Source organism: Equus caballus, chromosome 26 (assembly GCF_041296265.1).
Source record: "Equus caballus isolate H_3958 breed thoroughbred chromosome 26, TB-T2T, whole genome shotgun sequence".
NCBI lineage: Eukaryota > Metazoa > Chordata > Mammalia > Perissodactyla > Equidae > Equus > Equus caballus.
In genome coordinates, this window is record NC_091709.1 from 9567866 (window position 1) to 9581323 (window position 13458).

A 13458-nucleotide genomic window follows, 5' to 3' on the forward strand; every position below is an offset into this window, starting at 1 on the left:
CCTAACCACAGAGTGTAACTTCTCTGAAAAATTTTTATCCTTCTCAGGTGGATTTCAAATACTAATGTTTTGTACACAGATCTTCCATATCAATAACCAGATATTTATTATAATGTTGGAAAATATTTCTCTTAGCAATAAGTTCCTCATTTTAAATAATGGGAGAAAACATATTGATTCATAAGACCACGAAAAATTATCACAATGTCGTAAGAAAATATTTACTTTATTCAAGACAGAGATATGTTCTGGCAAAATAAAGGTCTGAATATAATCATTTAGTTATTAGGAGGATGTTAGAAACACATTTTCTTAAACAAATTACTTTACTGTGGACACATTTAGAATTGAGCAGATTATTTTTGAAAGACTTTAGAATGTATTAAGGAAATTTGATGGAGCAAGTCAACACATTTCCTAGTAATTGGCTTCCACTTAATTCTTCATTTCTTTTTGACACAAAACTCTTGGATACAGAGGGGCAAGCTTACGACTGAGCCTGTGATATGGGGATTATACTCTGCTAAGGGACTTTTAACATTTAGAGCTGACATAGCTGATATAAGCAAGAATTCAAAAGAGGCCTCAAGAAGCTTTTCTTCACTTGCAAGCAGGGAACGTGGGCGCCCTTGAGCACGGAGGAGGGGCTCAAGTTCACCAGAAAAGGGAGAGAAAAAGTGGGTTTGGAGTGTCAGTATGGAAATTGGTCCTACATAAGGATTGCCCCATCCACTGCCACTACCTAGATGGCCTGCGCATGCTATGGATTTGACCCTGTGGGCCTATTGGGAGACGAAACAAACAAACAAAACTCTTAGGTTAGGCAATCCACATTCTTACAGCAGTCCTGTAACAAAGACCATGTTTCATAGCAGAAGTGGGTTTTCAAATATGATGTGTACATAGCTATGCTGAATGGTGGGGTATTGGACTGGATTTAGTATCCAGTACTTTGACTTTCTTTCTCTGGTATTTTGTCCTCACCTTTCACACATCCTTCACTTGAAAATATTTAGAAGAATCAGAGCAAAAATGAACCCCTACTTACTTTGCTGGTGCTGGCATATTTAAAATTGTAGCAGGAAGTTAACCTTCATTATATAACATTTACCCACTCTCTGTGATATTTATGTTTTCTCCCTCTACCTTATCAGTTATCATCATTATATTGTTACATTTGTTATAAATGAAGGTAACAATAAATGTGAAACTGTATTTTTTTCTGTACAGGTTTTCAGCTTTTAGTTACTCCGACAATTTTCAGTGAGAGAATAAATCCTCTGTATTCAGGGAATTGTCTCATGTTACGCATAATCTGTTCTTCATAAATTTCCAAGAAAGTGCAAATTGTAGGTTATTAGCCCCATATTACATACCGTTTAAAGAAATTAGAGGGAAATCACTCGTATTTGCTCCTGAGGGCTGGCGGGACCAGTGCCTTCAGCACGTGAGGGAGACGCGTGGATGCAGTAATAATTGCTGTGCTGTGCTGTGCCCCTTTGGATTAAAAAATGCTTCGTACACTCAGAAACAATAGACTTGATTCTCCCCGGAGCTATGAAGGGAGAGTTGACTTCCCTGTCACTAGCAGTATTATTTTCCTGGATTTGAGCTTCTTCCCGACTCAGAGGAGAGGGTAGAATGTGCATTGTGCAAGCCTCACCCTGCTTGAGATTCGTTCCTTTGGGTTGGTGGGCTGTTGCTTAGAGTTCTACAATATAAGTATATATACTTCTGAGGTGGGTGTAAATTAATTAATTGAACAGATTATTTTCATTTTAGCAAGGCCTTTGGATGAATAAATCAAAGAATCAGATTTTCATGAGGAGGGGAAAGAGAAGTCAGCAGAGAACGATGAGCAGCCTTTGGACTGTCAACACAGCATAAAGGCCCTGGGAGATAAAGAGAGGAGAAGGGGACAAAAGAGGTGGCAGGAGCCTTAGATAAATCTCATTACTGGTTGGTTTTGCTTGGACCAGACTGCTCAGTAGTGCCTGTGAGCTCTGACGTCTTTACGTGTGTAACACACCCAAAGCAGAAGTCACCAGCTCACCAACAGGTCACTTCTCTCGAGTTCCTCATTTCATTTGAGGACTAGTTATCTCAGTGTCTCTCCATCTCATGTTTCTCTGTCTGTTTATTAATGTGTTTGCTCTATCCTGTAGATTTGGCCTGCATACTATTTCTCATTCATTTCTTCCTTTACATTCCCATTGCCAGAATCAAGTTCAAGACTTCATCACCTCTTGCCTGGATTATTGATTTGCTCTCTAACAAGAAGTCATTATCTCTAGCACTCCCTATTCAAATCCATTCATATATATATATGTATATATATATATTTAGAATTACCCTAAACTTGTAATATTTCTGCTAAAAAGCATCAATGATAATCCGTTGACATGTAACAACCAAATTGACTATAGAATTCTTTTTCTGATATTCAAAGTCAGCCACAATAATGGCCAATTTCTCTTTTAATCTCTTTTTCTATTGTTCTAAATGGCTGCCAAACTCATTGCTGTTTCATGAACATGCTCCACCAAATCTTGCAGAATTCAATCTTAACTCTTGATGTTACCACCACTTCTTTCCCAAATGCTGTTTAATATCTATTTTATGTACATTCTTTATGAAATTTTGCTGATTTTTTCACAACCAGGTGTGATCAATTTTTCCTTTGAACCATCATAGCTGTGTAAACAACTTCCATGCCAGATCTTTGTGTTTTTTTTCTATTAACGTTTTCATTTTTTTGTTTCACTTTTTAGATTGTAAACATGTTAAGGGGAGAAACTGTATTTTATTATTTCCCGTATCTTCTGTGTAGTACGTCTCAATGCCTTATATAAAATAAGAACTGTAAATATTTGTTAGATTGAGAGTAATGTGTCATAGATACATAAAAAATTGATGTAATGAACTCTTAAGCACCCCACTAGGAAAGAATATTTAGAATACACGTAAAAGTGCAGCTTAAAAACAAAAAGGAATGTATTGTTTTTCAAATTATCTTGGTCAATGGTATGCCTTCCAAAATGTGGTCTATGACCTTGTTGGTTTAAAGAAAATGAAATCTCAGAAGCACGATTCTTCCATTTTTAAATCCCTATACAAAGATGGAAGAGAAACTTATGGAATTGCTTTGGCTCACTGAACTAGTGGTGTGATTGGGATATATACATATAATTATATATATTAAAGTTATACTATATATAATACAATGTAATTAGCATAATATGAATCTGCCTATTCATTTCTACCAGTTGGAAAAGTAGAGATATTTTTGAAGTCAGAGGAAAGTTCTAAGAGTTTCTATCACATTCTCTCTAATAAAAAGGAAATTATGTGTAAACTGAAGCTATGGAGCTGCTGAAGTACAAAGCACCACGGACATTTTAGTTAGCAGCTGAGCTTAATTACGTTACAAAAGAGGAAGTGTATTTTACGCTCTTAAAAAGATGTTAGGAGCATAATAACTATGGTGAGTAACTCAGGGAACTTGGTGCCTTAAATTTGATTCCTAAATAAACATGGGGCAGTTATAACATGCCCCCCACCCCACTCCCTGAGTTATTGCTACTAGGGTAAGGCCTTGATTTCAAATGTTGATAACATATGGTTAAGAAAATATCCTTCTAGGAATTCATATTAAACAAAAAGAATATGTTAAATACGCACAAGTACAGCATCCAAAATTATTTTGCAGTACCTAACTTACTTTATGAGTACTCTTTCCTAGCTAAATACAAAAACAGTATCAACTTCTGACTTTTATGTCTCCTCCTGTCATACTAAGTAACAATCTTTGTGAGCTCCTTCCTCCGCCCCTTTTGCACAGGGTGAGATGGAGAAGGGACAAGAGTGGTTAGTAGCAGAAATGTGTGTTCTGTGGTGAATTATATCCTTTCTATAAAATAACAGAATTACCTAATAAAACAATAGGATTATATAGAAATTATGGATGGAGGTATGTTGTTAATTGAACACTCTTCTGTAATGGTTGTAAGACATAAGCTTGGAAAATTACTGTTCTTAATAATATATACATTTCTAGATAGCCTTTTAGGAAATTTGCATAGGCAAAATATTGTTTATAAACAATAAATTATTCAAATTTGGAGTCGTCTACAATGATGGTTAAAAGAAACATCTTTTAATCAATAAATTTTATATTCATGTTGCTATTAAAATATAAATCATATTTCTATCACTTTAGCAGTTTTATTTCTTCTTCCAAAAGGTTAAATGTTTTATTATTCAGCATTCATTGAATTACTTCACCTCAAAAAGCTCCCAACCTTTTAATAATGAACTTTCTTTAACATCGACATTGCGCAAGTTTTTGGAATGCTTTCTTGAAGTCTTCATTAAAGGCTGTATAAATCAGTGGATTTATAAGGGAATTGAGATATCCAAGCCATGTCAAAAAATTGGACATTTCCTCAGAAATTTTACACTTTTCACACACATTAACAACCAATTCTTTTACAAAAAAAGGGAGCCAACATATTACAAATGCACCCAAGATCAACCCCAGGGTAGTGGCTGCTTTGCGCTCTCTTGTGCCTGAGATCTTTTGCCTTCTCCAAGATTTGTCATGCTTGAATTCAGACTTGGGACTCTTCACTGTGCTATGAATTTTATCAAGGTCTGTTGATGGATCAGATAGAGACTTTTCTAGTGTATATGGTGTGGAGACCAGCCTCGTGCTTTTCTCACCACTCTCCAAAAGGACCTGGCCATTCAGCTCCTCCTTGGCAATCCTACTTGCTTGTCTCTTGTGGTATAACGTCTTTGCTGCTTTATATATTTTGTAGTAGAGGATCAAAATCAATGTTAATGGAATGTAGAAAGCTCCAAATGTTGAGTAAATAGTGGAAACAATGTGGTCGTGTTTGATGATGCATTCATCTTCTCGGCTAGTTCCTTGGTGCCTCCAGAATAGAGGAGGCATAGAGATAAAAATAGATATAATCCAAACAACAGTAATCATAATGCCAGCATGCTTGGGAGTCCTTTTCCTGGCATACTCAACAGCATCTGTGATTGCCCGGTACCGATCCAGAGCTATAGCAGAGAGATGCAAGATGGAGCATGTGCAGCACGTAATGTCAACACTCAGCCAAATGTCACAGACCACTTGCCCCATAATCCAGCTCTCTCTCACAATGTACACAATGCTGAAAGGCATCACCAGGACAGCTACAAGAAAATCTGTGACTGCAAGGGAACAGATTAAATAGTTGGCTGGGTGGTGCAGCTTCCGGGTCACAATAATTGCAGCTATCACAAGAGAGTTGATGGTCGTTGTCATCAGTGCCAGACCAGAGAGAGTGAGGGACACCAGGATTTTGGATGGCATTCTGTATAACATTTCTTCTGTGGTCAAGTTTTGATCAGATGAGTTTAAGAAATCCATCTTTTTTGTTTTGAAAGATTAATTTAGCTGAAAACATGGATACCTATAATAAAGGAGGGAAAAAACAATTCAGAGAAGGGTTCAAAGATTTTTCTTTCCTTTCGGAATAATTTTTTTAAAAGTATATATATATGTGTGTGTGTGTGTGTGTGTTTTCCAAGGAGATTCTACGGATTGAAAAAATGAAGTTCAGATTGCAGATTTTCTTTTTCTTTTCATTTAATTTAATAAATCCAATGAGAATAGCAACTTTAAAAAAATATGGCTCAAAACAATTTTTATGAGTAAACTACCTTTTACTCAGTAAACTCTCTACCATTATAGAATTATGTTTAAAAACTATATTAACCCTAGCTATGTTTTCTCTTTGTCTACAGGAGAAAAAGTTTAAAAGCACGTCGTTAATGTGTATTTGTGCATTATATAATGCAATATAAGAAAGTATCATACTTAAGGCAGTATTTAAAATCATAAACAATTTTGTACTTGCTTCAAAGTTACATTGAGAACATTATCATTGGGCTTGTGGATACTAAAGGAACTTTCAATGTATTTTATGTCAGGATATAAAGGTTGTAAAAAAGGAAATAAACAAAAATAAAATAGTTTTAGTATATCATAGCATTCCATGATCATTTTATGAAATTAGGAAAATGTCAGAATGTTTAGCAGTCTTTGTGGATATAAGCAGTTCATTTGGTTTAAAAAGATGAAATAAAATTAGTTGGAGTCAAATAACCGTAAGACACTGCCCTTTATTACAATGACATATATGACCAAATAACCCACTTAACAAGGTGAGCTTGCCAGTGAGGAGAGCTCGCAATGGCCTCACACTGAAACAGAAATTATTCTTCTTTACAAGTCATCATTGTGATGACCATGTTACCTTACTTCTGAAAGAGGACCCTACAAACATGGCTTATAATTTTTATTTCAGTCCATGTTATTACTTAATTACAAGTCAAATAAGAGCAATTGGAGTGTAAAGAAATAAGATCAATCATTTTTATGTGATAGCTTTTGTTTTGCATCAGCTCTTTGTTTCTTTAATAGTTTTTGGCAGATACCAATATCTTGGAAAAAGACAGAGAGAAGATAGAAAACTGAAAATTCATTCTTAGTTATAACTACTATTATACCTCCACAATCTTTAAATTATTTTTACTTTAAAGTGGTTATGTTTCATTTGTTGGAACTGATAGAACAATAATTTTAAATACTTGATGTTTTTATGTCAAGTGCTTTCTATGAAGTGTATGTGTGTGTGTGTATTATAAAACCTTGGAGTGCAGCATATTTAATATTCTACTTGTGTTTGGGTTACCAGTACTAAATTTAATTTTTATTTTCTCATATTCATTGAAGGCACGTGCTGATGACTTGCTCCTAAACAAATTGAGTGGCAGAAGAAATTTGAATACCCGCTACCCAGAAAATAAGTAGCTGTCCTGTGTGTACTTGAAAAGGAGTTGTATATCTATGTTATTTATATCGATACTTGCCCATTTGTAAAGGGCAACTAAGACAACTCCAGATAAGGAATGGAGGCTAAAGTCTCCTTAGAAATTCTAAACCAGTGGTTCTGAACCTTAGTTTGCCTCAGTATCACCTGGAGGGTTTGTGGAAACACAGACTACTCAGTCCCACCCAACGGAGTGTGAGATTTGGTAGGTCTAGGGTGGTACCCTCAAATCTGCATTTGTAACAAGACCCCAGGTGATGCTGATGCCATTGGTCCCAGGACACAGGTTTCGGGAGAAATCAACATGGTTGTTCCTCAGCTGTCTGTCTATTCCTGTCACTGCTATGGCCTTATCAGTTCCTCTCTATTGAGAGCAGCTCAAACGTTTCTGCTGTACAACTTTCTTAGCATCTCCTCTTCTCACATTCTTAACTTGTGTCTTGGAGTTTCTCAAATAAATGATCTTACTCTAGCTTTGCTTCTGATGTTTCCCTATGTTTACTGTCGTCTTCATGCAGCTCTTGGACCTCTGGCTTAGGTCTATTAACATCCTTCTCCTACACTGTTTCCACTCTTTCAGCCTATTATGGGAGCTATGCATTATGACTGTATTTCCTAAATCAATGTTGGATCACAGGGCCTGTGACACAGGGGTGTGCTCGTCAGCACCGTCAGGACTGTCAGAAAGATCCTCGATATGTGCTGTCAACATTAGTGGACCTTGCGCTCTTTAGCTATTTTCCCTGGAAACATCCTTTAGGGCATCAGTGGTCACGGGTGAAATACTGCAAAGCCAATTAGACATATTAGAAACGTGGCAGGTTAAGTAATTTATACCTTCCAATTTTTCCACATTCTCTCATCATAAATTTAGCATTTTTGTCTTAATTGGTTAATTCCTTTGCAGCAATGTTTATTTATCTTTATGGGAATTGATTTAAAAGTGCTGACACTTTCCATATTATAAGAAAAAATAACTTTCCACTTTAATTTGCCTGTAAACAGGTTTGGCATAAGAGCCTCTTGAAGAGATAATCCTGAAATTACATTTTGAATAGACTATTAAACAAGAGAAACTGTTTGGAAATAGTTATGTGGGTTTTTATAATAAAAATAAATTCTGTAGGAAAATAGGCCAGCTTAAAATTAGAAGGTAAATTATTTGATAATTCATCTGATTTCTCTAAACATTACACTTTAGCATTTAAATTAGCCTCAGTAAAATGGTACCTAATGCTAAGGAAAAGTCTAAATGTATCATATAATTCTATTGCAGTTTACAAGAAATCTCTCATTATTAAATTTAGAAAACTAATTAATTTGCTGATAGTTGTGTTTCTAGAAAACAAAGAAATTGGAGAACAAATACAGTCAATCACAATTGGGTTTCTTTTTCTTTTGTCTTATTTTCCTTGCCACTTATAATTAGGATTTCAATAAAACATCTACCTTCATTAATTCAGACATAGCATCTAATCAGATTCTTTCATATCCTTTACGTTTCCCACTGCGAGTTCTCATGGTACTGGGGACCACCTCTGGGTTACTGGACATAGGCCGTGTCACACATGGTTCTCCTCCTCTTAGAATCCAGATTGCCTTCTGTAGTTTGAATGTCTTCACTGGGAAATAGCCAGGCTTCTTCTTTAAGCAGGGCCTGTAGCCCCATCAATTAAATGTAGCCTTCTTGATAATAACAGAGGGAAAAAAACTTCCCCAGGCTTTACTCAGCATGAATATTTACCAATTTATTGACTAGCCACTCAATGCATTTTACTCCTCTGCTTATACACAGTGTTCTTAATCTAACGTTAATTTATATTCAGGTGTCTGTTTGATTTTGATGTCCAATTAAATTGTTCCCATTCAGATTAAACTATAAGCTCATAGGGGCATAGTTTAATTTACTATATATTGTAAATAACCTGGGGGGGGGTCATACCCAAATAGTTTTAATAATAACATTGTAGAGAGGCAAGAAAGTAAAATTCAATTCTGTTGAGACCTCATGAGAACCTACAAATTGCCTGTTTCAATTAGAGTAATAATATTTATCTTTTCTGAGTGTTTACTTCTGTATGGACTGTGCTAAGCGCTTTACACATCTTAACCCATTGAATCGTCACTGCTAATCTACAAGGTGGGTACAGTTATTATCTCCCATTTCACGAGATCTATAAAATAACTACTTTTTCTGTAAAAAAGATTATATTATAGAGTAAGAAATGTGTTTAAATTGAGGCAAATATCCAATAGAATGAATTGCTTATTTCTTGCTGGAAATGTTTAAGATGGTGAACAGGTCTAAATATGTAAATTGTAAAGGTAGGAACATGTTCAACATGTTTCCAAAATTTTTTTCACTACGTTTCCAACTCTGAGTCTTCCCTTCAGCTCTTATTATATTTCTTTGTTCCCATTTATTCCTTTAAGAACTATTTACTGTGTGTTATTTATGTTCTGATTAATTTGCTACGTGTAAAAGATGCCAAACAAACAAACCAACCCACCTCTGAACAAAACCAAACAGCAAAGCAACACATTGTTCTTGTCTTTAAGAAACCAGCATGGTCATGAGACAGCTAAACAAGTAATTATGATACAGTAATAGGATGCAATAAGGGCATTATAGAGGTATGTATAAAGTGTCCCAGAAATACTGGTAAAGGAGAAGTATCCCACCATGGTGAAACAGTGAAAGCCTTTCCAGGTGGGGGGAAAAATATGAACAAAAGCAGAGGCATAAAAATGTAGGATGCATTCAGACATGTGAAGTAAGTAGTCGGATGTGGATATTGCGAAGGTGCATTCGGCCCAGGGTTGGAGGTGAGGGGATGAAAGTTACCTAGGGAAAATAATGAAGGGGCTGTCATACCATGATAAGGGCACAGGGTTTTATTTTACAGGCAATCAGAAGTCTTCAAAATGTTTAACGAGGTTAAGTGAGAGGATAAGATCTTTGGCGGAGTCTTAATAAAGGATTTTACAGCCATATCTTTTATCTGTTCTTTCCCCCGAGGCCATTTTTACTTTGAGAATCTTTTGCTATCTGGACAGATTGGTGACGTGAAATAGCTTTGTTTTCCTATCTAGGAAGTCCTAGCTCTTATATATTTCTTCTAAATTTTGCTTGCAAACTTTAATTCCTTTTTTTCTTTCCACACCTTATTATACACAACTAAAAAACTGTTAATCGGCATTCTGCCTGGAAATCTTCTTGGTCAGATCCACGAGTTCATCAAACTCATTTTATCTTTCAAGTTACTGGAGGCCACACTTTTACAGATTGTTTTGCTACTGGGAAATATGGGCTGCCCTATTTCTAGGCTTCAAGATAGTTTCATCACCTCCTGTCCAGCCACCACTAAGTTTGCTCACTATACTCTCCTCATTGTTTTTCAGTCTCTGCATGCCACCTGGTCCCAAAGCCAATGTCATATCTATTGATGCTAAATTGACAAGGATGGACTGTGCTGTATTCTTTGTTGTCAATTCAGCATCACTGTGAGCTCCCAATCCCTGCAACATAAAGGAGAAGTAGGGAACTACATCTCCCAGAATCGCCTTCTCTAGAGAGTCAGCTTTAGAGTTTGATAATGAGAGGAATTCCCACAAGGCAGAAGAGGGGGAGAGTTGATAACTCTCTCAAGGTGGTTGCAGCCAGATGTGTGGGCAGACATTGACAGCAGCTTCTGTGTGCTCTTGGAAATAGTTGCTGGGAATTTTCTCAGGTATGTTTGATAACCACAACAATTTCCAAGTAAGTCTTTGAGCACTATCTACTTTGGGGCTATAGGCTGAGGTTCTCTAGAGTCTGCTTCTTTGATTTGGGGCAACAATTGAATTGAATTGAATTTAGACTTTCTTGACTTTTTCCCCCTAGTTTTTCAAACAATGTAAAATCCAATATCTTCATTAAATCTCTTTATTCCAGGAAAATTTTGAGAGTCTCTGTTTCCCTGACCAGTCCCAGACTGACACAAGCAGATACATTGCTAAGTGACTATTGGAAATTAATAACCAAAGCAGCTTTAACCAAATCTTAAAAATATTAAGCAATATTTTCCTTAAAACCATTGATGAAAGCAGCTTTAACCATTAAAGCATTTACCAACTTTAACCAAATCTTAAAAATATTTAGAAAGAAGAAAGAAATTCTGATTTTAAGTGAAATTTATGTATTCACACATTTCATTGCTCCAACAATCCTGGTTATTGTTTTCAAGGGACATCTGTTTGGTAGTCTACTAAAGTCGGGAAAATAATTAAATTGCAACAATGAAAATCTTAGGGAAAACTGCACTACATTCAATGAACACTGTGAAATGAGCTGTAGAAGCACCTGCTATGGAAAAGGAAGCAAACACACATGTGCAAATGGTATGCTGCACCACTTCCTTTGAGGCTGAAATCTAAAGAGGGAGGAAGCTGAGTATGTGTGAAGGGAGGAGGGATGTGGGATGTGGGAGGAGTGGGGTTGTGAGCGCAGTAGGAACTGATGCTTAGTCTTGATACTGGGACTTGGTTTGTTAAGAGACTATCAGGTATTGTGTATAAAAGCCACAAGTACTGGAGTTAAACAGAACTTCACGTGAAGCCTATCTTGCCCACGTACTAGCACGAGCTTGGGAAAGTCATTTCAACTTTCAAAGACTCAACTTCTTCCATGAAGTGAAGATGGTAAGAGTCAAACCTTAGAAAGCGTTGTTGAAGGATAAGTATAAATCCTGTAGGTGCCCAGCAGCTAGTAAACTCGGTATGTCTATCTGTCATCTGTAGCATGGGGCTAGCAACCTCTACCTTTAGGATCATTGTAAGCATTGGAGAAATCATGAAATGGGTCTAACAGGGTAAAAAGTTTATTTTTACCTCAGTCTTCATTTTATAGTAGCTATAGGACCACCATTGTCTAATACCAAGTTTTCTAATTCCACTATAAGAAGGTGGTGGTGGGAGGAGACATGTACAATTATCATCAATGAGAAATGAGGTACTCTCCCAATATTTGAGTTAAAATGGAAAATGAGTAATATGTTAGCAAGCCAGAGATGGAAATTTTGAAAGAACACGTTCATGATCTCTCTCTCCTCCTTGTTGAACATTCCCTCTCCTTGAGTATTCAGTAAGGCAAATAGTTCACTCCATAGTGACGCTGGCTATAATAATGTCCTGTGTAAGTGGTTATTGCCAGGAACTAGATAAATTTATTTTTCAAGTTAGTTAATTATTAACAATATGGTAAATATCTTATCTAGATGCTTATTTTTTAATTCTTAATCTAGAATAAAATATTGGATTGGACAAAGTCTATCTTAAAATTTGGGGAGACAGTATCTAAGTTCGCCTAAACATGAATAAAAGCGTCATGGTAAATTATTTGGAAAAAAAATATTGTGTGCTTAGGCTGTGTTAAAACTCAATAAAAGCTGTTGTTGTGAGGTTAAAAGAGATCTAATTTTAGTGATGATATCTCACTTAGCAACTTTATTTTTTTATGTGTAATAACTAGTTAACCAAGCCAAGGTCACCAGGGTCAAGCAGTGTCAAGAACAGCAATCTCCTTTTTTCTCTCTTTACCTTTTATTTTCCTACCAGCACTTGAAAGGCATTAGACTATTACTTATATTTTATGCAAATGTAGCTAATGGAATGAAAGGTATTGCACTTAATTGTGATATATGCTCCTCCATTTTTTTCTATTTTTCTTTTGTAAATATGTTATATTGAAAGTATTTCTCTTCCTTTTCTTTCATCTTTAATTCACTTTCTCTCATTTGACCCCCTTAAGCTCTATAAAGTACATCTTTACATCTAATAGGTTTAGTAAGTACTAACTGATTAACTCAGTATCATAAATAAAACAAATGATTAATACTGATATTTACTGGGCACCATTGGCTTGTTAGGCCTGGTATACAAAGCAGAAGTCTAGCAGCATCGTGTGAGTGCTGAATGGCTGCCAGTTGAAATTGGGTAGTTGATTTATCGCCTTAAATTAATGACATTATGGAATGTTCAGCACTGAAACACAGGGCGGATGTTATATAGCCATGATTTGGAGCTCTGCTCAAGTGCAATCTGTCTTCCAGGCTACTGGTTAACCAAGGCTAGTAACTAAAATATGAAGAAAAACTTAACTTTTAAATTTGGATAAGACAGGCAGTGATCGACTGAGACATATTTAGCCTAAATATACTGGCTTTATATAAATATAAGGTGTAAAGTATCCACAATTTTAAATAAGATGGGTATCTCTTTATTTTTATTTTATTTAGTTGGCTCTACTTAATGCTATGGAATATCATATCTTGTTTGTGTCTGTTTTACACAGTAATTTATCCTAGAATGCCAAGATACAAATTGAAGCACAGAGTATGGTTAAGATAGTGACATTTTGTGATTTAATCCCAAGATAATTATGAGAAACTTGTCCATATTTGAATGACAAGGAAGGAGAACTCTTCTTAACGCACTTTGACTTAACATTTTTTTCCATCTGAGAATGTCGAAATTACTACCAAATAGTTTTTATATTCTCCAAGATTTTTGGGCCACTTTTTTATAACTTAAA

At 35.8% G+C, this 13458-nt stretch overlaps 1 protein-coding gene across 3 annotated transcripts in view; it reads right to left on the reverse strand.

Annotated features, from left to right (window-relative positions):
• Positions 1–210: 210 nt before the first annotated feature.
• The window catches only part of HTR1F (5-hydroxytryptamine receptor 1F), a 150363-nt gene continuing 137115 nt past the window's right edge, over positions 211–13458 (reverse strand). For all 3 annotated transcript variants that reach the window (XM_070252153.1, XM_023629997.2, XM_070252154.1), the window contains one exon: positions 211–5465. In XM_070252153.1, coding sequence (XP_070108254.1) covers positions 4322–5422 — 1101 coding nt within the window. In that variant the 5' untranslated portion in view covers positions 5423–5465 and the 3' untranslated portion in view covers positions 211–4321. The remainder of the gene's footprint in view (positions 5466–13458) is intronic.